Raw genomic sequence first — 26,776 nt, forward strand, 5'->3', positions numbered from 1 at the left:
TAGCCGTTATGCCGCCGGTTTGAAATTTTTCGGATTTTGGGAGTTTGATTGAGTTTTCGGGAATTGTTTGATTTGGATTGATTTATGTTCTTAATTATCTCCTTTCAGACTTGTTTTAGCACCGTTGGACTCGGAGTTCTTGGATTTCGAATCATCGAAGAGTCGATCGAGGATTGGTATCAAGATTACCCCTTTTTCGTTGAATTTATATTCGTTTGGATTGTGATAGGAATTCTTGTCCTTGTTGAAATCCATTTTGAGTAGCATTTGAATCGAGAAAGTTATAAGACGACATAGACTTTAATGGAACGATTAACTCGAATCTGACTTGATTCGATTGTTTCGGAGAAATCACATACTTGCATGTTAATTGATTTATTTGAATTTATTAAATGAGTTATGTTTTGCATTGCATTCATATTGAGCCAAATGATTTATTTCATTTTGAGTTAGACGTTTTGAGAATTATAGCTGGGGGCATTGGCAGGAGAATTACTGCAATGACCGACTTAACCCTCTATAGTTGCTTCAGAGTCTAGAGGATCGAAGTACACATCTTCCACCTCGAAAGGGGAGTTCGGTGTGATTGTTTGTGGTATTTTATCCTCGGGATCCCAATAGAGGAAGAAAAGAGATGATTACCTTTTGATTATCCAAACTTGATAATCCCAGATTTTAAAGTCATGCATTTCATTTTAGATTCCTTCTTGAAGTACATGACCAATATTTGTGTATCATGTTTGAGATTGTATATCATTAGTTGATATATTGAATGATATTGCATGTTTGTTGCTTATACTGATAATGTTATTCTCACCGGATTATCCGGCTATTGTCTTGTCTTTGTAAGTGTGCTCTGCAACAGGTGGGGCAGGACCGAGTCAGAGATCGCATGGATAGCTGAGATGTGACGATAGAGTGAGGACTTGGTGTTTTGGTAGTCGATTATGTAATCGAACTCGTTTGTATTGTATTACATTGAATAAGCTAGACTGAAGCATGTTCTACTAGTTTGAGATTGTATAACCCTAGAACTATCTTGTTTTGGACTATGTATGTTGTATGGATGAATTATGCATTGTTGGAATACTCTAGAATTGGTTTTTGACTAGAACTTCTTTTGGTTTTTCTGTACAAAAGTGGCCGCTTGATCGGTAGGATTTGACCGATCGAGCGGTGGAGCTGTAGCCCGGGTTCTGTTTTTGGAAAAAGAGAGCCCGCTCGATCGATTGAATATTACCGATCTAGCGGTGCTGGTTTATTTTTCCGGGCAGTATGTTTGAAATTTCTGCTCGCTCGATCGGTTGATTTCTACCGATCGAGCGATGCCCTTTTAAAAAAAAATTCCTTACTTTTAAATCTTGGATCTTGTATGCTTACTTATTGTTTTTTAATCCGAGATTAGATGTTTAGAATCGAGGCCTCACATTAAGGCGCCCTTTTTTGTAATGGATTGGGCCTCTCTCTGCTGGACCATCCATATTCTAACTCATGGGTCTTCTTCCTACCTGGAAAGGGGAGTTTCATGCCCTCCCCAGGAATCGAACATGTACCACTAGGCTTAAGTACATATTCTTGCTGATTCCTGGTACCATTGAGCTTCCAGGTGGGGAGAAGGCCCATGAGTTAGAATATGGCTGGGCCAGCAGAAAGAGGCCCAGTCCATTACAGGTGCAGGGAGCAATATATTGCGCCCTTGCACCACTCCAGGCGCCTTGGAAATTCCAAGGCAGAAGCTCTAGTGCAGGGGGCGCCAGCGCCCCTGCACCTCAATTTTCCTTTTTTCGATTTCCCGAGCTTCTCATCCCTTTTTCCTTTCCCGAGCTTCTCAATGCACAATTTCATTTGATTAAGCACAATCAAAATTTCCAACAATCCCCCACGTGAATGAAATTAATTCATGAATGCACATGATGTCCAAGAGAGTTTACACGAAAATTCAATGCATCAGGATAGGTTGTTTGTGGCTTTGAACCTTCCGTAGTAGAAAACTATCAGATTTACTAGGCCACGAAGTGAACATGATGTCTTGAACTTCTTGGCGGTTTGTGTAAACCCAGACAATAGTACCTATACAATGAATTTTCTTCATTTTTATTGGTTTTCCGATTGTGTCCGTTTTGGCCATGGAACACATCTTGGCTTCATAAGTGTTTCAATGAGGCAGCCCGTCCTCACACTTACATAAGTCGTCTCCTATTAAGAGTATCCTACCATACTCCGCATTTTCCAAGCAATGAACCATTAAAAGTTCAAACTTAACCTCACTACATGTGTAGGCTACAAAAATCTTAGTCCTAGGAATGAGTCGGAAAAAATTTCAGAGTGTTCACTCAAGTTCTCATAATTTAGTTATCCCATTGAACCAAAATTTTGGGATCTCCAATCAACAAGGTTGGGTTACCACTATGAGAGCTTTATTTTGTAGACTTTAAGCACATTCCTCTTGAAAAATTGTACACTTGATCTCTATTCAATGCTTTTGTAAGCGGATCCGCTAAGTTATATTTTGACTTGACGTAATCAATTGTGATAACTCCATTTGAGATCAATTGTCGTACAATATTGTGTCTTCGACGAATATGTCGAGACTTACCATTATACATAGCATTATGTGCCCTTGCAATTGCCGATTGTCTGTCACAGTGTATCATAATTGTAGGCACTGGATTTGACCAACAAGAAATATCTTCCAGAAAATTCCTAAGCCATTCTGCTTCTTCTGCGGCTTTATCAAGTGCTATGAATTCAGATTCCAGGGTGGATCTAGCAATGCAAGTTTGTTTATATGACCTCTAAGAGACTGTGCCACCACCAATGCTAAAAATATAGCCACTTGTGGATTTAAAGTCTTTGGTGTCAGAAATTCAAATGTGCATCGATGTATCCTTCAAGCACTGCAGGATATCTAGTGTAATGTAATCCATTATCTATAGTGTGTCTTAGATATCTAAGCATCCATGTCAAAGCTTTCCAATGAACCAAATTTGGATTACTTCTGAATCGACTCAACTTGTTTACTGCACAAGCAATATCAGGCCGAGTACAATTCGTGATATACATGAGGCTTCCAATAATTCAGAAGTATTCCAATTGAGAAACCGGTTCTCCGTGATTCTTACTCAAGTGGACGCTCATATCAAGCGGCGTATTAACAGGGGAACAATCATAAGCATTAAATTTTTTCAATACGGTCTCAACATAATGAGACTGAGACAGGACAATCGCCTCAGAAGTCCTAGAGATTTTAATCCCTAGTATTACATTGGCAATGCCCAAATCCTTCATATCAAAATGTTTCGTCAAAATTTTCTTTGTTTCTTTTATCACATCGTGAGTACTCCCCATTATAAGCATGTCATCAACATATAGACATACTATTACATAAGAATCTCTTGTGCCTTTAATGTAGACACATTTGTCATACTCGTTTATTTTAAATCCATTTTACAACATTGTGGTGTCAAATTTTTCATGTCATTGTTTAGGCGCTTGTTTCAGCCCATATAAGGAATTAACGAGTCGACACACCTTATTTTCTTGACCACGAACAACAAATCCTTTTGGTTGATCCATATATATCTCTTCTTCCAACTCACCATTCAAGAACGCGGTCTTGACATCCATATGGTGTATCTCAAGGTTTGAGTGATTAAGATGGTGCCGAGTACTGATGCTCGGTGCCCAAGGTATGTTTCCTTGTTTTGATTTACTACTGTTCATTGAATAAATGCACAACTTAAGTTTGGGGGGGTGTTTAAAAAAAATTCTGAAAATTTTGAAAATTTTCGTGAGTTAGTTTGAGTTGAATAAATGATGTGTACTTGTGTTGGCCTATGATGAAAATAATTTTTTGTGCTGAAAAGTTCATGTTAGAGATATTTAATCTTGAGTTCTTACTTACATGCACGAATGCCATGATTTTCGATACTCCTAGCAAATTAGAGAAATTATGTGGATTTGTGATGTGGATTAGAGGATTTGATTCTTAACTCTTGTGATTTTTACTTGAAACTGAGGTAGATTTTTAAGAGCACAGAAGTGATTTAGGCATTTTTGAATTCATTGAGCCTTTTTAGCCATTATTCATTTGTTAGTCATATAAATCATGAAAAATCCAAAACAAATTGAGTAGCTAAAAAGTTCAAATAAGAGTAATGGCAGAGAAAGTAAGGTGAGGGAAGGCCTTGAAAAAAAAAATTGGATTGAAATTCTAGTCCAAATACAAGGCATAAAGATGGAGATGTATGGAGTAGAAGAAAGACAAGACTAATGTCTGGCAATGCAAATAAAAAATTTTAGCTACTCATCATCCTGCACAAATTGAAAATATTCAATTCCCTTTGCTTTGAATCCTGAGTCTTTGTTTACATTGATATACATATGGATGCTTACCTCCTGCTGATTATACTTGAGCCTAATGTTAACCAAAAAAGTTCCGTTGTTCTGTGCAATTAGAAGTTGAACTTGGTGGAGAGTGTTTTGAAACTTAAGGGCGGGATTAATGAATCTGTGAAGCTTACGGATTGCATGATTTTATCAAAATTTGGGTAGGTAGATGAGATTGGCGAAATCACACACACACGAGAACTCTTGAGAAAATTAGCCTACATGTGTATTTGATCTTGAAATGTAAAAATTCGGAGGCCGATAGATTACTCATTATTGTTTTGCTCGGGACTAGCAAAAGTCTAAGTTTTGGGGAATTTGATAAGTGCATTTTATGCATTAATTTATATATGATTTGAATTGACTTTTTTGATGTATCGAGTGGGTATTATGCATATTTGTTTTTGTTTTTGTGAGTTGCAAGGATTGGCGCAAAAGTAGCAAGAAGAAGTGGAAGGATGCATTATGGAGTATCAACTTCATAAAATTATTGGGAATTATTGACACATCCAAATCCGATCTTCACCGTTCATAATCCAATTTAGGATTTTTGAAGCTTCTATCAAAATTTCAGCTCAATCCGACGGTTAGTTTGGGAGATATGATTTTTTGAAAATTGTCGCGCGCTGCAGAACATCTCATGCGAGAGGAAGGCGCGCCCGTGCCGCTTTTAGGCACGCCCGCGTCATCCCTGGACGTGAAAATAAGTGTAAATTCAAGGCTCAGGCGCGCCCTCGCCACTCTATTGCACACCCGCGCCGCTCTGTGCGAGAAATTGGCAGATTTTTTGCAACTTTAAAACTCTCGATTTGTCGGGCTTTCTTTGACGGGCTTCGAGGACATATAAAAGAGATTTCAAAGACACAAATGGGGGAGAGAGCCGCCTGACAACACAAGACAAATTGAGAGAGCTTGATCATGACAATTGGAGAGGAAAAATCTGTGCATCAACGTGAAGAATTTGAAGAACAAAGGAGAAGATCGTCGACCGGACATGGCGTCGAATATTCGGATTTGTTTTCTTCCTTTCGAATTTGTTATCATTGAATTGATGTCTAGACTTTTGAATATGACTGGTGTTTATCTATTTTTGATCATGAACTAAATTTTCATAGTTTAGGGGTTTGATGTAGCCTGGTTGAGACGCTTTTATGAATTGTTAATTTTATTGGATTGAATTCTCCTAAATTAATTGTTTTTCTAGCTTTGATTGTTTTTCCAATTACTTGATCACTAATTGAATTGTTATACATATTTGAAATCATTGCTCGGGAGAGAGGATTTTGAATAGGATCATTAGAAATTATACTGTTAATTGTTTATATAGCTCGGGAGAGTGTATAACGTTAACAGAGCTTTAGGAAGAACATCGTTTTACACATATCACTAAGACTAGATTTTTAATAGGGATATTGGAATTGAATCTTAGTTGATACACATTATTTGTTGCTCGGAAGAGGTAAATAATATAATTAAGTTTTTTTGGCTATTAATTGAATGGAATTCATGAAAATAATTTAATTAGGAGTAGTTGTTGTCAAAACCAGGTGAAATCAAAACCTCTAGACCATTTTTCTCTCATTAATATTATTCGGAAGTTGTGTGTGAGTTTTTCTAAAAGTTCTAAATTTTATTTTAAGTTGAAATCATAACTCTTTGTTTAATTTTCTAGATAAAATTTAGATTATTTTAATTACAAGCACTAAATATTCTCATTTTACTCCCTGTGGGATCGATACTTGATTTTATCACTATATTAAAACTTGACACTCGTACGCTTGCGAGCAATTTTCACAACACTTCATCTCCTTGATAAGAACCTTCATTTGGCATAAATTTTGTTCTTTGACTATTTGTGTCATATTCCCTCTTTTTGCAGGGAAATATGCTTTCAAAGAATACTGCATTTCTGGATTAAATAGTCATCTCATTGGTCATTCTATAAATTTTAGATTTGTGCACTATAAATCTATAGGCACTACTATTAAGTGCATATCCAATGAATATGTTGTCGACCGTCTTTGGTCCTATTCTCAGTTGTTTTGGCTTTGGTATTTCAACCTTTTCCAAGCACCCCCACACTTTGATGTATTTGTAGGAAGGTTTGTGGACTTTCCACAATTCATATAGTGATTTGTCACTTTTTTTGTGGGGAATTTTGTTTAGTATTGATTTGCCAACAATATTGCTTCCCCCCCACAAGTTTTGAGGTAAGCCCGAATTTATCAACATGGCGTTCATCATTTTTTTCAGAGTTCTATTTTTCCTTTCGGAAATTTCATTAGATTGAGGCGAATATGGAGCAGTAGTTTGATGTATAATACCCAAGGATGAGCAAAACTCATCAAATGGAGCCCCAAATTCTCCTCCTCAATCACTGTGAATACTTTTTATTTGCTTACCATGTTGATTTTCAACTTTGGTTCTGTAGTTTTGGACGCATCAAGTGCTTCATCTTTACCTCTTAAAAGATAACATAACAGTACCTTGTGCAATCTTCAATGAACGTTATGTGGTATTTCTTGCCTCCTATTGTTTGCACAAAATTTAAGTAACCAATATCGGTGTGAATTAATTCTAGAGGGTGGTACACCTTTCAATAGAATGAAATGGGGCTTGGTCATTTTTGCTTCAATACAAACTTCGCATTTATGTGTTGGATCAATTTTATACTTTGGAAATAATTACAAATTCATTAAACGCCACAGAGTATTAAAATTTACGTGTCCTAAACAAACATGCCATAAATTAGAACACTCAAGAAAATAAATAATCTTTATCTTTATTGCCATCAATGTTGCAGTTAACCGCGATTACATTTAACTTGAAGAGGCTCTCATCTAGATACCCCTTTCCAAAGAAAATGAGCATTCTTGGTCAGTACAAACTTGTTTGATTCAAATATCATCCTAAAACCATGTTTTACAAGTGTTGACCCCGATACCAGATTCTTCCTTATTTCAGGAACATGTAGCACTTCAGCGAGGGTCACTTCTATTCTAGACGTTATCTTCAATATGACTTTTCCAATCCCCACAATGTTCGATGTGACAGAGTTTCCCATAAACAACTTTCTCCCAGAACTTGGAGTGTATGTGGAAAACATCTCATTATCGAAGCATATGTGGCGGGTAGCACCCGTATCAACCCACCAATCATTTGGGTTGTCCACCATATTCGTCTCGAATACAACTGCAGTTAAATCAAGTTCAAAAAAAATTAAAAGGTACCGACCTTTCTTGAACCATGTTTGCTTGTTCCTTCCCTTTCTTTGGGCGTCTACAATCCTTTGCCATATGGTTCGATTTTTCACAGTTGTAACAGTTTCCTTTAAACTTCTTTTGATACTTCGGTGGTTTTTGTTCATTCACAAATTTCCTCTTCTTCCCTTTGTTGCTCGATTCCACATTGTTAACGTTAGAAGCCATCTTACTTCTCTTGTTCTCAATAGCATGGTTATCTTCCTCAATCCTCAGTCTTGTGAACAGATCTTCAAGTTTCATTTCCTTCCTCTTGTGCTTCAAGTAGTTTTTGAAATCCTTCCCCAAAGGAGGAAGTTTCTCGATCAATGCAGAAATTTGAAATTACTCGCTTAGACTCATCCCCTCCGCATGAATTTCGTGCAGTAATACTTGTAGTTCATGCACTTGACTCACTACAGATTTGGAGTCTACCATCTTGAAGTCTAGAAAACGTCCCACAATGAACTTTTTAAGGCCAGCATCCTCCGCTTTTTATTTTTTTTCAAGCATCTCCCACAATTCCTTTGCAATTTTGACTTGACAATACACATTGTATAATGCATTGTCTATTCCATTCATAATGTAGTTTTTGCAAAGGAAGTCATTTTGGTTCCATGCGTCTGCTGCGGTCCTTCTACAAGGATCGACTTCATCTTCAGGAATGGAAGGAGAATCTTCTTTCAAAAATCTGGCCAGACTCAAAGTTGTGAGATAGAACAGCATTTTCTGCCATCTTTTGAAGTCTGCACCATTAAATTATTCAAGCTTTTCTCCATGTGTCGCAGGAGTGTTCGTCGTTGTTGATGATGATGCCACCTTCAAGTTTGTTCATAAAATCTTCTTAAGCTTGTTGGTATATTTGTTGGAAAACTTGAATATGGCAGAAGAATACAAAAAAAGAATTCAACAGTTAAGGCTCGTGTTGAACACAATTTTCCTAAGAAGATTTTGCTCCGCTCTTGGTGCTTACGGTGTTTGGCAATATTCTCTTAAGATACAACAACTTCTACTTGTGATTATAGAACTATATATCACAAGTTTCTCAACCAGATATTTGTATAAACTGATCTCTTTTGTAGGAAGAAGAAGAAGAAGCAAAAATATATGCAAGAATGAATTAAAAATCTGAGAATATTTTTAAAATTAATAAAATGATGTTTGATTCTCATATTTATGTTGTTTTGGTGTAAAGACAAGAATTTTCAATCATGTGGTGTGTCTTTTGGTCCAAATAACTGACAAATATCACCAAAAGATGTCAAAAACCATAAAAAAACTTGAAAAAGATATGCACCTTTTCGTGAAGCAGAAGCACCGGTGCAGGGGCACAATATATTGCGCTCTTGCACCACTCCAGGCGCGTTGGAAAATTCCAAGGCAGAAGCTCTAGTGCAGGGGCGCAATATATTGCGCCCCTGCGCCACCCTACTTGCCTGGGCAAACGCCCAGGAAGCATGACCAGTGCAGGGGCGCAAAAAATTGCGCCCCTGCACCTCAATTTTCCTTTTTTTTTTTCATTTTCCGAGCATCTCATCCCTTTTTCCTTTCCCGAGCTTCTCATTGCTTAATTTCAATTCATTAAGAACAATCAAAATTTCAAACACATACTACTATATATCACATATATCATAATAAAATAATTAAATAAACAAGGATGATCGATTGTCAATACTATTTGATCCATGTGAGCCAAACATGGATCCAATTCCAAATCCTAGGTAAATGCAGGGATGCAAATGCAACTTATTACATAAGCTTCCAATATTTTACATGTCTTCATCTTGATCATTGGGCCCACCATATTCGAATTTTGATCTCCCACTAATTCTAACAATCACATTTGAATAGCCATGGCACATAAGGGATACATCTCAAGGGGTGGGAACGGGTCATAAATCAGTCCCACTTTTATTCAAAATTAAAGAAATAATAATAACAGTAAAATATATTAACATACACCTAGCATATTGGTCATGTCTCTCGATCATCCTTCATGCATATAATATCACATATTATAAAATTCTTTAAATCATGTATCTTGTAATTTTATTACTAATCGCCATAATTATTAAATGAATTAATAAATTAAATAAAATCCGTTATTTAATTTCTAATTAATTCAATAATAATTAATTTCTTGTAAAACTCATTTTTCTATAAATAATTAAAATCGCCCGAATAATTCGGGCAGCCTACAATTGCGCCGGTGTTGTCCGGCCCAATTGCAAATGTGAATTGCAATTCGTAATTATTTCAATTCGCAATTGCAGTTCGCGAATTGAAATTCGCAAACTGCAACTCATAATTTTTTTTTTTTGAAAATTTTGAAAAATAAAATTTTTAAGGCATTACAATTTTGTGAATTTTCTTATGCGGTTAGAAATAAAAACTCAACATTAAATTAACCATGCGATATAGAGAACCTGACTCTGATACCACTGTTGGAGTATCATTTTTCTCGTGTTCAAGACGCAGCAGAAGTTTAAAAATTTTCGTTTTGACATTCAAAACATGTTTGGACATTCGTATGGTTTAATTGATATTTATAGGGTGTTTTGAGATAATACCTTTGGTGAATTAATTCACTTGACACCAACTATTTCGGGATTAATGGAGATAGCTCTTGTTGTAACTCCCTACGAACAATCAACTAGAATACGCCTTTCTTCAATCTTCGAATTAGGTCCACGATCGGATTACTCGTTCCTCTTCGAACTCGCACTACAGAGATAGGAAGAAGTTTTTCGTTGAGATTGTAAAATCACATGAAACGCCACACAAAATTTCTCTATCAATTAGAGATAGTGGCCGAATTCTTGCACATCACCCTTGAGAGTGATTTTTTGAAAATCATGCATATACAATTATGTATTTTCTTAATAAGCAAGTTTGTATATTAAGGTAATATCAACCATTGTATATTATTACCATATATACATATATCACATATATATGTATATATATTATTCCAAACATAATTTCATACATATATATTAATATATATTTTATACATAAACATGTTACATATATATATATATATATATATATATATATATATATATATATATACATTTACGTGCATTCATATTAATATACATACATATACACGCTTAATTAAATATATATACATATATATATCCAAATATATATAATATATATCTATATATACATGTATATGTATTTATATGTATGCTTCATGGGCCCTTCTAATCCAAGTCCAACTTGAAAAAATTAAATAAATCTCTTTTAATTATTGTTGCATGATGGACTTATACTCTTATAAGTCCATTAACCATTCGCCCATTATAGTGCTCTCATCATAATCTCGATCGATGATCCAACATCAACGATGTGACAATCTCAACTTATTTGTCATTATGATGCACATTCTGATTTTCGAAATCACTTAAGAACAACTGCTAATTTTGGAACATTTTCACTGAAAGCAAGTGTACTAAAATTTCTATAAGCTCTTATAAACTCATTTATAAGCTTATCGTTTGATCCTATCAAACTTATTATTTGTTATAAATTCAACTCCTTGAATTTATTATCTCAACGAGAACAGGAAAAACCAGTGCATGTGTGACCCTCAATGGTTCAGAGATACAGCTAGCCGTGAGTTCACAACTCTTTATGAATTAGGACACTGTCCTTTATACGGGCTTACCCTAACTTGCCTCATTCTATGCATCAACACCTTGATCATAAGAATGCCAGAATTCATTTCTGATTAGACCCATCGAATCATGGTAAGAGCGTCTAGTAGCATCGTCCCATGATTCCCTAGGTATCACTGATAGTGCCTGCAAGAACCAATCAATTATGGTTATCGTACAGTACGGTCCCTTCATCTCATATATCTCGATCGAATCTGCAACCATTGGTTCATCGAGGGTTGCATGTGAAGTTCGATAACGATGTGATGCATCTTTTAGAATACATACTGGCATCGCATGCATGTGCAACTAAAGAACCATGCCACTTGACCCTAATGCACATTTCATACTCTGGCCAGAGATTCCATGCACTATTATCTCATAAGATCACATAGGATATCCACACCTGTAGGTGAGCAGTGAATTCCCAACTACAATGCACTGGCTCTTACATGTGTCGCAATTGTACCCAATCTCTCCACCAGATGACCCTCCCGGAGTCTGTAAATGAGTCAAAGCACAATCCTAGCATGTAGAGCCTCAGCGTTGTCTCGGGTCGTAAGGACTAATGATGTTCAACCATAACCACGGAATTATCCACTCGATAAATGATAATCACTTGGAAAGTTCGAGAGAGGATAGTTCAATGATCTCATCGTATGAGCACCATTCTGTATGATTGAACATCTTTATGTCTATACCAATGAAACGTGGTACACAACATCACAGATTCTTGTCTCGAGCTCGAGCGATCCTTATCCTTATTTTGGACGGCTCAATCGACTAGGAACTTAATTTAGAATATACAGTAATTAAAATATGTGTTTCATGATTGTCATCACATATACAACCTCATATTTATTTACTATAGTATATTCAAGGTCTTTATCTATGCAGCTTGAATTGGTAAGCAGATAAAGTAAATGACAGAATTGAATAAAAGATTAATTATGTTAAAATAAAGATTGTTTATTACACTTGAGTCAATAAAATGTCTAAATAACAGTTGGCTTGCAGGACATCTACTATAACAACATATATATATATGAAGCTAGTGCATACTCTCTTTTCAATACAATTGATTAATTGTAATTAAACTTATAATGTTCATTTAGCTAGCAAGCATGTTTCCTTGGTAAAATTGGAATGAAGTTTGATAGGGTAATTATGAGGTTCCAACTCCAAGAAAATCTATAAAGAAAGGTGTCGCCGTAATACCGTTCTGTAAACGGCACTGATCTGAAAGCTGAAGTAATGGCTGAGCAAAAGAGATTTCAGATAAGGATGAAACAGAAATATGGTTTTGTATCTTTTCTCCTTGCTGTGGCCATCGCCTTTCCACCCAGCCTGCCAATTGAGAGAAAAAAACATTCATTCTGTCAGTATAAGTCTCAATCCATACACTGATTGTCTAGATATATCTACCCTACTGCCTGAAATCGTCAATATAATATGCATACTGTATAGTGTATATATGATCAGCGTAGGGATGGAGGTACTTTAAATCAACTATATCTTGATACAAAATCCATATGAAATGAAATGGCCTTGTGGGGTAATTACTAATTAGTGGGAATAGTCGTATATCGTGAAAGAAGAATGGCACCTAGCTCCCAGCTCCAATGATCAATATATGTACGTCTATATTTATATATCTTGTATTTTTTTCTCTTAACAATATGCATATATAGTGTATATGGTTTTATTTGATGCTAATATATATGTGAAAGTCCTACCAGGAAACTTGGAAAGCGGACGAATGGCATGATTTGATTCTAATATGTGTACTCCGGCCGGATCGATATACTTTGTGGAAACGAAGCTGCCAGGAGTGGGTGCATTAACAGTAGAAGATTTTGAGTATTCATGAATATCCATCAACGTGACTAGTTGTTGGTTATAAAGTGCAGAGTGGGTACTCCATTTTCTTTTTATGCAAGATTTTGAAAACTCTCTATATTTCCGAGCTGTAACAACATGCCAGTGATTCTTCACCGCGTTATCTGTTCTGCCCGGAAAAAGCTTGGAAATCAGGGCCCACTTGTTGCCATATTCTCTTTGAGCTTCCATTAGTGTCTTCTCTTCTTCTTCACTGAAAGCTCCTCTGTTGATGTTTGGGTTAAGTTGATTATACCATCTTAATCTACAACTTTTACCTACAAACCAACCATCATGCATGCATATATATATATATATATATATATATCAGGCCAGCTAAAGAATAATATATATATATATTAATATAGGTGAGCGTACGTACAGTACCTGATCTTCCTTGTAGTTTCTGGGCTATGAGGTTCCAGTTCTGAGGACCATGCATGGCTACAAGTTCTCTCAGCTTGGCGTCTTCCGAAGGTTTCCAGTGCCCTCTACAACATACTTTTGGCTTCCCATTTTTAGGTTTATTGCTGAAATTCGTGCTTCTGAGCGCATCTGAGAGTTGAAAGCATCCACTCCTCATAACAAATATAATTAGCAGATTCTTCCGGCAGGATTTAACTGTGCATAAAAGAAAAAATTAATGACGTTGAAGTTGTAATGATTTGAGAGATAGATCACATGCAAATGGGAGTTTAAATTAAATTATTATAAAATCATGCATGGTGTCTAATTAATTTGCATTACAGAGATTGAGATTCAGGGAGGCCCTGCTGGGTTTCACCGACTGGCCAGTGGGGATGACTCCTACTTTGACTTGTTCTCTCACCCTCCATAAATGCAATTGTAGGATTATAATGCACCAAAAATGGGTGCAGCCTTTGACTCATTTTTGCCCTTAACATGAGCTCGATCCTGATGAAAATTCGATCGATTATTTATTTTGATTCAATGAGATATATCTCGAATATATATATTAATAAATTAAATATTAATGATCTACATATATACACTAATATATTATAATTTTTTTCATCAAAAAATAAAAATATAACCCGAGTTTTACAAAGTTTTTTCTTTTTCTTGATTAATTCTCACAAAACAACACATTCCTAATAGCTATATAATCGTTATTTATTTTGGAAAGACTATATGAACGTTGTCTAAGATAAAACTAGAATATTTAGGGAGTGTTTGCAATAGATTGTGCTTTTGTAGAAGTGATTAATTTATAGATTATAAAAAAGTTAAGAAAAATCAAAAGTTGATAGTGTTTGGAAACAAATGTGAAAATCTAAAAATCAAAGTTGGGTAGTATTTGATAAATAAGTGATTAGAGTGATTTTAACAATGACCTTCTTATTAGAATCACCTTTGGAGAATCATAATCACCACATGACTAGCTTTTGGATTTCAATTAAGTTAAGAATAAACTAACACATAACCTAGGTTTAAGAAACACACAAAAATAATTTTTTTAAGTCAAAAGCTAACAATCATTTTTTTTAGTGATTGCAAACACTCCCTTACTTACGTTAGATATTCAATAATTCAAGACATTCAAATATATTTTGCTACATATGTTGTTTCAAACCGTATTACACTTTTCTCAAATCAGTCTCATTTGCACAAATTATTAAATATTGAACACACTAAAAAATATGGATGAACAAAATGCAATTATATATATAATATTAATTGATAAAAAATATATTTAAATATCTATTATTAATTAAAAGATGATCATATCAATATATTGTTTGTTCATATTTATCATGTTTGGAGAACCTTTTCTCAAATAACGCAATCAAACCTTACAATATTATAAATTTTCAAAAACCTACTTGGTCCGATATGATTCAATATCGAATTTCATATATAACCACAAAATCTTTCCCATTTTGTCTCCAACATTCTATACAATGGAGGTTTCATTAGTGTTGAAAGTTGGAGACAACCACCAACCAAAATTGAATGCACATGTTGGATTGAAATTCAATAGCCGGTAGCATCCATTCTTGACAATTACTTGGAGGAAAGATGCACGTTGCTTTCTTGTTCACATTGCAGGGAGCTCTATAAATAGAGCTCCCCATTCATCAGGTTTTAATATCCCACAGTGCAGAGAGCAAAGAAAAAAAAATAAAAAAAGAGAGAGTTTCTTGGGTTTTCTTGAGTGTTCTCTTGTGTGAGTTAGAGAAATATTTTTCTCGGTAATACATGGGGTTGGTATCGTGTGAGAGATATAGTGTTTTGTATAAACTTGCAATATTTTTTTGGTTATAAATATTTGCAGCAGCTCCGTGGATGTAGCCTATATTGAATGAACCACGTAAATCTTTGGTGTTCTTATTGATTGTTTTATTCCGTAATTATTATCGTCATGTTCGCTCCGGCATAATCCATAACAACTGGTATCAGAGCTATTACGGTGTTCGGGAGCCTTGGTGAAAAATTTCTTAAAATTTTGAGTATGCTCTGTGGTTGCAGCTTTGTCTGATCTTCCACATCAAAAAAGATTTTTTGAAATTTTATTAAGGTAGTAGAAGCGATGGCCGGAAGTGACGAATCGGGACCTGGAATCAATAAGTTCAACGGTACAGATTTTATGTTCTGGCGGTTACAGATTAAAGATTATCTGTATAGCAAGAAGCTACATCAACCTTTATCCGGGATGAAGCCAGAAAAGATGAAGGATGATGAATGGGAGCTTCTTGACCGACAAGTGTTAGGGGTAATACGATTGACCCTAACAAAGAACGTGGCACACAACGTGGCGGAGGCAAAAACCACGAAGGAGATGATGTACATTTTGTCGGATATGTACGAGAAGCCATCAGCAAATAATAAAGTATTCCTCATGAAAAAGTTATTCAACTTGAAGATGGAGAAAGGTGCTTCGGTGGCGGCACACATCAATGAATTCAACACGATTGTTTCCCAGCTAACATCGGTTGAAATTAAATTTGATGATAAGATTCGAGCACTTATTCTTTTGGCATCTTTACCAAATTCTTGGGAGCCGATGCGGGCAGCGGTTAGCAATTCTGCTGAAAAAGGAAAGTTACAATTCAATGATGTCAAAGATTGAATCATTGGTGAAGAATTTCGCAGGAGGGATTCAGGAGAAGCAACATCATCGAGATCTGCCCTAAATCTTGATAATGGAGGAAGGAGCATGAGTGGCGAAAAGAGTTTTAACCAATGGCATGGTGGATACAAGTCAAGAAATGGAAAAGACAATAACAAATTTGAAAAGAATGTGAAGTGCTGGAGCTGTGGTGAGACTGGCCACTTGAAAAAGAATTGCAAATCAACAAGGAACAATGCAAATGTTGTTTGTGAGGAGGTACATGATGCTCTATTACTATCCATGGAAAGCCCGGTTGACTCTTGGGTTATGGATTCGGGAGCTTCGTTTCATACCACTGGTAATCATGATGTATTCGATAATTACATTGCGGGAGATTACGGAAAAGTTTTCCTGGCTGATGGAAAACCTTTGGAGATTGTTGGTATGGGAGATGTCCGGTTGAAAATGTCAAATGGATCTGTCTAGAAAATCAATAAAGTCATACATGTACCAAGATTGACGCGGAATCTGATCTTAGTGGGACAGCTCGATGACGAAGGTCATAAAGTGACCTTTGGTAATGGATCTTGGAAAGTGAGAAAAGGAGCCATGATTATTGCTCGAGGAACGAAAACTGGAACCCTGTACATGACTTCCAGTTTCAGAGATATATTAGCAGCTGTGGATGCTGGTGCTAATTCAAGTCTATGGCTTAGTTGGCTTGGAGATACGAGTGAGAAGGGAATGAAAATTCTTGTTTCAAATGGAAAGCTACCGGTATTAAAGATCGTTGAATACAAGCCGTGTGAAGCTGTATTATTTGAAAAGCAGAAAAAGGTGAGCTTTTCAAAAGAGGTTAGAGAACCGAATCGGCGGATTTGGAGCTGGTACATACTGATGTATGTGGACCATCTCCTGTGAAATTCCTTGGAGATCACTCAAGATATTATGGCACTACTGTTGATGATTCGAGCAGGAAATTTTGGGTTTATTTTTTGAAAAATAAATCAGATGTTTATGAGACATTTAAACAGTGAGAGTTAGCCATGAAAGATGTGATGGATTCACTGTCATCCAATCACATGTGGGAGTCGTCAGAACTTCCTGAAGGTAAAAATGTTTTACATAGCAAGTGGGAGTACCGGTTAGAACACGATGGAAGCAAGCGGTACAAAGAAATCCTTGTTGTAAAAGGTGAAAAAAAAGTCATTGATTACACTGATATTTTCTCTCTAATGGTAAAGTTAACTACTATCAGGACTGTACTTGGATTGATGGTAAAAGAAGATTTGCATCTAGAGAAGTTAGATGTAAAGACTGTGTTTCTTCATGGTGAGCTAGATGAAGAAATGAATCAATCACAGGGATTTGAAGTACGAGGTAAAGAGAAAATGATGTGCAAACTTCAGAAAAGCTTGTACGGTCTCAAACAAGCTCCAAGATAGTGGTACAAGAAGTTTGATGGTGTAATGAATAATGATGGTTTCCCGAGATATCATGCTGATCACTGGTGTTATATGAAGCTTGATGGTTCTTATATCATGCTACTGGTATATGTAGATGATATGTTGATAGGAGGAGTTTGTCTGAAGGAGATTGATAAACTAAAGATAGAATTTGCTATGAAGGATTTGGGTGCTGCAAAACAAATCCTTGGAATCGGGATCCTTAGAGATCGGGTGAATGGAGTCTTGAAGCTTGAGAAGATTCTTGGAAGTGTAAATCCTGCTGATATATTCACGAAGGTGGTGACCACTGATAAACTAAAGTTGTGCTCGACTTCAGTTGGACAAGCGTAAATAAGGAAGATATGAGTTGCTGCATTGACTGTGTGAAGTCATGATTGAAATCAAGTCTTCAAGTGGGAGATTGTTGAAAGTTGGAGACAACCACCAACCAAAATTGAATGCACATGTTGGATTGAAATTCAATGGCCGGTAGCATCAATTCTTGACAATTACTTGGAGAAAAGATGCACGTTGCTTCCTTGTTCACATTGCAGGGAGCTCTATAAATAGAGCTCCCCATTCATCAGGTTTTAATATCCCACAGTGCAGAGAGCAAAGAAAAAGAAATAAAAAAAGAGAGAGTTTCTTGGGTTTTCTTGAGTGTTCTCTTGTGTGAGTTAGAGAAATATTTTTCTCGGTAATACTCGGGGTTGGGATCGTGTGAGAGATATAGTGTTTTGTATACACTTGTAATATTTCTCCGGTTATAAATATTTGCAGCAGCTCCGTGAACGTAGCCTTTATTGGGTGAACCACGTAAATCTTTGGTGTTCTTATTGATTGTTTTATTCCGCAATTATTATCGTCATGTTCGCTCCGGCATAATCCATAAAAATTAGGAATATTTATTAGTATTTGTAACAGATTTCGCCCATCTTTCTCCATATTTATCTCAAGTAATTCTAAACATTTAGTAAATAACTTTTTAATATAATAAACTATTTTTTTTAAGAAGTATATTATATTCTTCAAATCCAACATATATATGCATATATATATATATATATAATAAGAAAATAGTTTTTTGTTGGTCCACTAACTTGTCCATTTTTTTATATATAATAAGTTTTAAAAATTTAGTTTTGGAATATTAATGTTTAATTTTTTATTATTTTCCTCAAATTTTAATGTGATGTATGTCAAATCAATATTTCTTGATGTCACATCAACATTTTCTTATACTACATCAACAATTAAATTGTGCCAAAATGGTCGAAATTTAAATCTTAGTGTATCAAAAAGTAAACATGTAAAATTAGTAGTCCAAAATTTAAAATTGAACTAGTTGGTAGAAAAAAACTGCATACAATATATATATATATATATTATATATATATATATATTGGTCCGCTAACTTTTCCTCATTTGGTTTTTGGTTTGATATACTAACTTTGAATTTATTTATTTATTTTTTGGTTATAGCTTTCAGTCCTATTACTTGCTGACGTGACACCAGAAAAATGTTAACGTGAAATCGAAAATTGCTGACTTGATTGATATCACATAAGAAATTGAACAAAAATAGCTGAAAAGTCAAAATTAGTGTATCAACCAAAATTAGAAAATGTAACGCAGAACCGTCTCCATAAAATTGGAGGTTCAATTCGAGGCTAATTTTCAGTTGGAGGTCTTATATGTATATATATATATATATATATATATATATATGTTGCCCACCAATCGTGCCAACCTCTGTGCCTACCATGTGCAATAGTTGAGTGTTTTATACATGGCGGGCACAGAGGTTGGCACGGTTGGTAGGCATCATAGCAAAACTTTATATATATATATATATATATATATATATATATAAACGATGATCGCATTGAAAGAGAAAAAAATGATAAAAAAAAAATAATTTAATGAAATCTCTAATCTCACGATTCAGATATGTATGAATACATAATTCAAATAGAATAAATATATGTTGGGGATCGGGTATGTGTATAGAGGGGGGTGAATATACACACAAAAATTATTTTGGAGCTACCATAACTCATTCTTGAAATGTTAAAAAATTAACCAAGAACCGAGAAATTATATATCGAGTTTAGTTACAAAACCAAGCGAAAAATACTCAAAATAATCACTCTAAAAACTGATTAATAGTTTGAAAAGATTGCAAGTTGAGGTAGTAAAAATAATTTGGTTCAAATATTTTATCAAACACTTTATATGTAATATTTTGGAATTTTAAAGAACATATAAAATTCTTCAAAAAATCATCTAAAAACAGCAACAATAAGTAAATGCGATAAATTAAAGGGACACAAATTTGTTTATGGATGTTCAGAGATAAAACTCTTACGTCACCATTTCTTCCCTTTGGAAGGATACACTAGAAGACTTTGGCTACTACAACGTCTTGTAATATATCCACTCCAATCTTATGACTTACCCCAGTACCTCCTAAGTTAGAACTCCTAGGTTCTCAATCTCTATCCAATGCCATAACACTGAAGGTACATAGTTTACACAATCTTTAACATTTTTGTGCATAGACACTCACTCAACTCATCTATACAAATCATGTATCAAATGTGTGTGAGTGAGTTGGGGTGTGAAGAACTTGACTATGAATGTTCAATAAATCTGTTGTGTTCTTCACACCAAGGGCAATCTCTCAACTAGCTGAATGGATCAGATCTATTTTTTACTCCCTCTTTATGTGAAAATGTTCTAACTAGATAGATGAATAATCTTTTGGTCGTCCACTCACTCCTTTCCTTAATCTCCATATCTTGTATTTATAGCCTTCAAGAGATATAGACGTTAGATACAAGAATATGTTTGTTGGAAAAAAGCTTTGTATTTTTTCTGACACCACAAAGGTCATATTTGTGCTTCTGGATAGTTTTAGGTTGGTTGAGAAGAATTCTAGCAGGTGAGAAGAAAACAAGTGATTACTCGACTAGTTGAGAAGGCACATCGGTCGAGTAGGACTTCACCGATCAAGTAGAGCTTTACCGGTCGAGTAGAACTAAAATGGGTGAGTGAATTTTGTGTTTAGGTGCTTATAATTCTTGGTGCGTTGATTTATGGGAAAAGTGATGAAAATAAAAGTTGTATCCCTTCGTCTTAAATTTCTAACGCATCATAAATCACTCAATTCTGAGTTCATATGAGAATGTTATGTTTGAAATACCAGAGTTGCTCAAAAATGGTCAAGCGGACTTTTCACCGGTCGAGGACCTCAGCGTTCAAGGGATTGTTGCGGTCAAGTGCTTATAGGTCTTGATGAGTTGCTTTCTGGGAAAAGTGATGAACATAAACTTTATAGCCCTATGTTTTGGCTTTCTAACACATCAAGAAGATTTCCATTTGGATTTCATATGAGATATTTTTGCTTGAAATACCATGACTGCTCAAAAACGGTCGAGGACAAAACAAGAGATTGAATGTTGTCCGGTCGAGTGATTATATCTTTTAATTCGTAGATTTTGGGGGCAAAGTGTTACACATAAAACCTGTAGCCGTCTATCATATCTTTTTAGGAAATCAAGAATCACTTCATTTTGAGTTTTTATAAGAGAGATATACTCGAAATACCAAATTATGTACAAACTTGAGTTCTATCAACATCCTGTGCAGAACCAACAACTTACACACAATTAATCAGCAACTTAGGCTCTGATTCAGACATTGACTTGTGAATATGATTTGTAGATTATGTTCTTAGCTTTGTAAAGTATATTGAATCATTTTATTTGGATAACAGAGTTGAGAGATATGACCATTAAACCAGAGCTGGTCTGTCAATCCATTTTTCGCTTCAAGTTCATCCAATTATAAACTTTCAAAATATGATCTTGCAACTGCAAACGTGAGTAAATATGTTAGAAACACAATAACAAGTTTTTTATCATCAAAATAAATATTGGTTGCATTTTCGGACCCAACAAAATTATCAAACCAAAGAAGTGTAAATAATTTATTTTTATCATAAAAGAATAAAAACTATAATTTAAATATTAACATATGAAAAGAATAATTATGATCGATTTAAGTAAAAATCAGCCCAACAGTCGAATAAAAAAATTAAAAAAATTTAGATTCTTAGAGACCAAAAACAAACAAAATAAAAATAAAACACCAACCATAATACAAAAATGGACAAGAAAATTTGAATAAAAATTATTGTAGTTGACACAATTTTAACAATCTAATCCACCTGAATGAAAAAATTTGACGACAAAAAGACATGTTTTTTTTTTAATTTTACAAAAAACAAGTTTTTTTTAAAAAAAACACGTAAATGAGATTAAAAAAAAGTATAAAAATTTGACCACAATTTCAAATTTTAACAATAATATTGAGAGATACACCTAAAATTTTAAATAAAAATGTATTGATAATTAAATAAAATTTTAAAATTGAGGCCTCGCATCAAAAGAATGCCTAAAAAACCGCCTAAGCAACCTCTTCTTGGAGCCGACCTCGATGCAATGGATCAGAATCTTAAATTAGACAAGTTAAGGCAAACATCTAAAAATAAATTTCTTCATAATGACTTATTTTTAGAGGTTGCAAACACTACATAATTAACAGACTAAAAACATTATTTTCCCTAAGAAAATATAAAATTGTTGCCATAATATATCTCCCAACATGAATGCAGCTAGAGGTGAGGGTGACGACATATATTTAAGCATTAGATCGGTCCCATAGCTATATATAGCTCAGGCGGTTCAAACTGAATTTAGTGTTGGTACGGCCACCTACTGCTAGACTTCAACTAATTCATATTACTTGTCTCTACTTCATCTTTTTCATGAGATTATAATTATTTTTTTAGTATTTTTTTGTGATCGTAATTATTGTTGAATAAAAAGAAGACCCCACACACATATGTATGTATGATATCATACGCGGGCCGGGTTGCTGCTACTTTAATTACTTGCACGAACCCTACTCCATTATGAAGGAATTAGGGTCTTTGATTGATTTTGCTGACCACACATAATAAACGCGCAGTAAGAGATCATGTATACTAGCAACGGTGCATACGCATTTGCGTGTGTAAAATAATAACTACAATATATATGAATTTTGATGCTTTAACAGGTTAGGTTAATTAGAAAAAAAAAAAAAAGAAGTGGAATTGGCAAAAAGTTTTATTGGAGATGTGGGGATAGTGAGTAAGAAACATGAAGAAAACAAAAAATTGAAAAAGAAGATTATTTTGGGTATATTGAAAAATAGACTATGATACCAAGTTAGTTTTTTTAATATGCCTACACTTAATAAATAGTAAATGATTTATCGATTTTTAGAAAAAAAAATATTTATGCACCGAATTAATCACAATACTCAAATATAATATTATAATAAATAGTATAAATTTAGGTTCACGAAAAAACTTATAGGCATAGAAAATCATAAATATGTATTTCACTAAATACATTAATCACTCTAGCTAGCTCCTTCATTCGAGAAAAAAGGTCCAAATCCGTTCACCATTTTGTAAACCCTTAGATATAATATATATATATATATATATATATATATATATATATTTATATATATATGTTTAAATATTTATTACAAAAATGTTATATTTGTTTAAATCTATGTTTAAATCTTTATTCCAAAAATGTTAATAAAAATCTTATGAAACGACCCTAACTCGTAAATTTTTTTATTTTTTTTAAAATAATACATATATGCATCTATACTTAAAAATAGATTTCCATAAAATTTAATACATAATAAAAAGCGATTTCATGTCAAAACTTAAATACTCGAACACATTATAAAACTCTGCGTAAATATTCAATAACGTAAAATGCGGAAAATAGTTTGATACAATCCCATAATCATTGAAACATAAAAGCGCGAAGGTCACGAGTGTGCTAGCTTGCCACGAATGCTCAGAGGTCCTCGCCGCCAGTCGGAACCACAACCTCCTGACTAACATAAAACTCACATGCATACCATTTAGATCTAGTGAGCCTAAAGGTCCAGCATGCTTTACCTTTAATAACGAGTACTACTAAATAAAACCACATGCAAGCACATAACGTATATAAAAATAACCTGAGGATTCTAATGCATGCATGATCATAAAATTGTATGCATAAACTGCATCGTAATCTTAATAATAACATAATACGTAACATAATACATAACATAAGCATTGACATGTCATTAACATAAAAATTATTTTTCTGTGGATCATATCAGTGAAGTGTAACCTAATTCGATTGATCAATCTAAATACATCGTACGTGGTGGCGGCCTGTGGGGTGTACCCCTAACGCCCTATGCCACTTCACCCAACTTTTAGGGATCCATAGGCCCCTAATCGTAAGTAAAAAGGTCATCGGGCCCGGTATCCCGACCTCCAGTCCCGTGTTTGTCACAAATCACATCAATTATCCCAAAAATTATTTTTCTTCACATGCCATCAATTTAACGTGAAACATATGCATGAATCTTGAATTAAAAATATTATTTTTTCTTAAAAACTCTGCCCATAAATATATATTTAATTTATTTTTATAAAGATAATATCCATATCAAAATATTACATATACATCTATTAAATATATATTTACGGACTATTATATTTTTGCCACGGCTGGTTTGAGTTGCGGGCCCCTTAACTAAAGCTCTTAAACTTAGATTCGTCCGATAACACTTAGATTGACTCATTAACACTTAAACTGGCCTAATAATACTTAGAATAGTCCAATCACACTTAAATTGATCCAATTAGACTAAGATTGGCCAAATTAAAATACTTAACCCAACTTAGAACTTAGCTCAATCAAATAAATTAAACAACTTAGGCCCATAACAAATTTATTTTAATTATTAAATTAAGCCTCCAATAACTATCTTAAGCCTCATAAGCTTGGCTCAATAAATAAATCAATTCATTCAAGCCCAAATAACACTTTATCCCAAATAAAAAACTCAAGCCCAATAAATAAGTTAAACCCAATAAACATTTTAGGCCCAATAACTAAATTAAGCTCAATGAATAAACTAAACACTTAGACTTTTAAATAAATTACCCGGCCCAAAATAAAATAATCCAGACCCAAACCATAACATATGATCCTAATACACTTGACCCGACCCGGACAACCTACTTGCCCGAGCCCTGCCCGAGCTGTCCGCTAGGTAGACAACCTTACAATTATCCCACTGTTCACCTAGCCGACACTAGTTCAAGCCATCTTATACCAAGACCTAAAGAAACCTGACGCAACCCTTAAACCAGTGAACAACAGCTAAGAACTAGCCATGACAGAAAAATCATTCACAATACATAAAAACACGAATGATGCATGAGTTAAAATTGGAGCTACCATATCCATATACAAATGCAACAACACAATTTAATCATTAAAATAGTTAATATACTGATCTAAATTGTGGGGCCTTGGGTTGCTAATCAAATCTTGGGGCAATTAATCACTAAACATGATTAATTAATAAAGGATCAAAGATAAATAGAACAACAATTATTTTATTTTTTTTTCAACAAGAGGTGCGCTCGGTCGGTCAAAAACCGTCGATCGAGCGCCCCTGTTTCTCCTTAAAATAGTAGGCCAGATTCTGGGCTGCGCTCGGTCTGCTAAAATCAGCGACTCGGGCGCGCCTAGGCAGAAACATGCCCTGTTCTTCTACAACAAAACTTGATCATTCAACTCTTTGCAATTCATGTTTTATCAAGTTTAAAACACGCATTGATCTATACAAGAAGTTCTTATCATACTTCCAATCAATTGGTACATCTAACAAGGAACTTAAAGTACATCAAAATAGCTAAAAAATGCAAGAAGTAACAAGTGTTCTTCGCTAATCAAGTCATACGCCTTCTAGCATATTTAGCCAGATCTAAACTCTACGTTTCTGCTAAAAACCCAAGACACCACGTGCTAAAACTCTCTCCCGAGCTATCAATGTTGTCTCCGACTAGATCATGCCCCACCTGTTGCCATGCACACATACAAAACAAGACAACAACCGGATAAACTCCGGTGAGAATATAATTCCTAGTATAAAAGACTTATACATGCGTTAAAATATAAACATGTCAACTCTAACTATTTCAACTCATGAATAGAATTATATAACACATATATTAACTCGAAACATATCAATCAAGACTTTAATCAATATATTTATATAGCGCGCATATATCAGAATTGATTCATATAAACTCTCTGCCATCAAGATTCGTATCCGATCTTGACATGGATATCCATATATCATACTCATATCTGACTCGAAAATAAGGTTCATCAAACCTTGGCATTAGAATCAATTCATATATCATATCATATCAAAATCAAAATCAAAGATCCACTACCTGAAATGGATCAACAATAATAACATCAAGTTCTAAATCAAGAACATTCAAATAAACAAGTATGTGTTTTGTTTGGGATAACTCAAGAATCATCATTCTCGAGTATCGAATCCCTGACTCTCGATGTCATCTTATACCTGCCATTCTGAATTCTGAAAGTGTTCCAAATCTGGACATATCACAAAATTCTGCTCAAGTTCATCATCTCAAGTTCATCATCTAATCTTCAAGGTAGAATAACTTCAACCTTGAGCTATTCGATCTCGTTTCCCAAAAGCTAAAGTCTCGAGTTCGAATTGCATCTTTACAAATATGAAATATAGCATACCAAGATATTTATATTGTAGTGACCCTTACCGAGATGACCTACTAATAAAAAACTTAGACATGCAATTAACTTAATTAAACAATAATCAGAAATAACTGCGGAAGCAATAAATATTAAACAATCCCAAGGAAAGGAATCTGCAAATATCCAAATAGTTATACAACCAAATTGAATACTGGATCAACCCAATACAATAAAACCCTAGGCAAAGCTCGAGCTGGCCATCCACTACCTAGCCTCTCTTGGATCCACCCGCCTCATCCAATCGCAAACCTGCCCCATGGAATAGGGTGTCCAGATACACAAAGTACGGGATGTGAGCATAAAACTTTCACCACAAGAGTATGAGTATACATGCATGCAAGTGTACCTCCTA

General features: G+C 34.6%; 1 protein-coding gene across 1 annotated transcript; it reads right to left on the reverse strand.

Moving 5' to 3' along the window:
- Positions 1-12,289: 12,289 nt before the first annotated feature.
- On the reverse strand, positions 12,290-13,796 carry LOC140893381 (transcription factor MYB117-like). Its single transcript, XM_073302444.1, has 3 exons — positions 13,556-13,796; positions 13,027-13,446; positions 12,290-12,637 (listed from the first exon to the last, which is right to left on the reverse strand). The coding sequence occupies exons 1-3, from the start codon at positions 13,749-13,751 to the stop codon at positions 12,456-12,458; spliced, it is 798 nt and encodes a 265-aa protein (XP_073158545.1). The 5' UTR covers positions 13,752-13,796; the 3' UTR covers positions 12,290-12,455.
- Between the last annotated feature and the right edge of the window lie 12,980 nt (positions 13,797-26,776).

The sequence above is a fragment of the Henckelia pumila genome, chromosome 3, assembly GCF_033568475.1.
Source record: "Henckelia pumila isolate YLH828 chromosome 3, ASM3356847v2, whole genome shotgun sequence".
In the NCBI taxonomy this organism is placed as follows: Eukaryota; Viridiplantae; Streptophyta; class Magnoliopsida; order Lamiales; family Gesneriaceae; genus Henckelia; species Henckelia pumila.

Excerpts from the sequence above, each read along its gene's own strand:
- LOC140893381 (XM_073302444.1), bottom strand. The coding sequence starts at position 13,751 with ATGAGGAGTGGATGCTTTCAACTCTCAGATGCGCTCAGAAGCACGAAT. Across the intron at positions 13,447-13,555 it reads GAAACTACAAGGAAGATCAG|GTAAAAGTTGTAGATTAAGA; the intron begins GTACTGTACGTA and ends GTTGGTTTGTAG. Across the intron at positions 12,638-13,026 it reads TCCGCTTTCCAAGTTTCCTG|GCTGGGTGGAAAGGCGATGG; the intron begins GTAGGACTTTCA and ends CTCAATTGGCAG.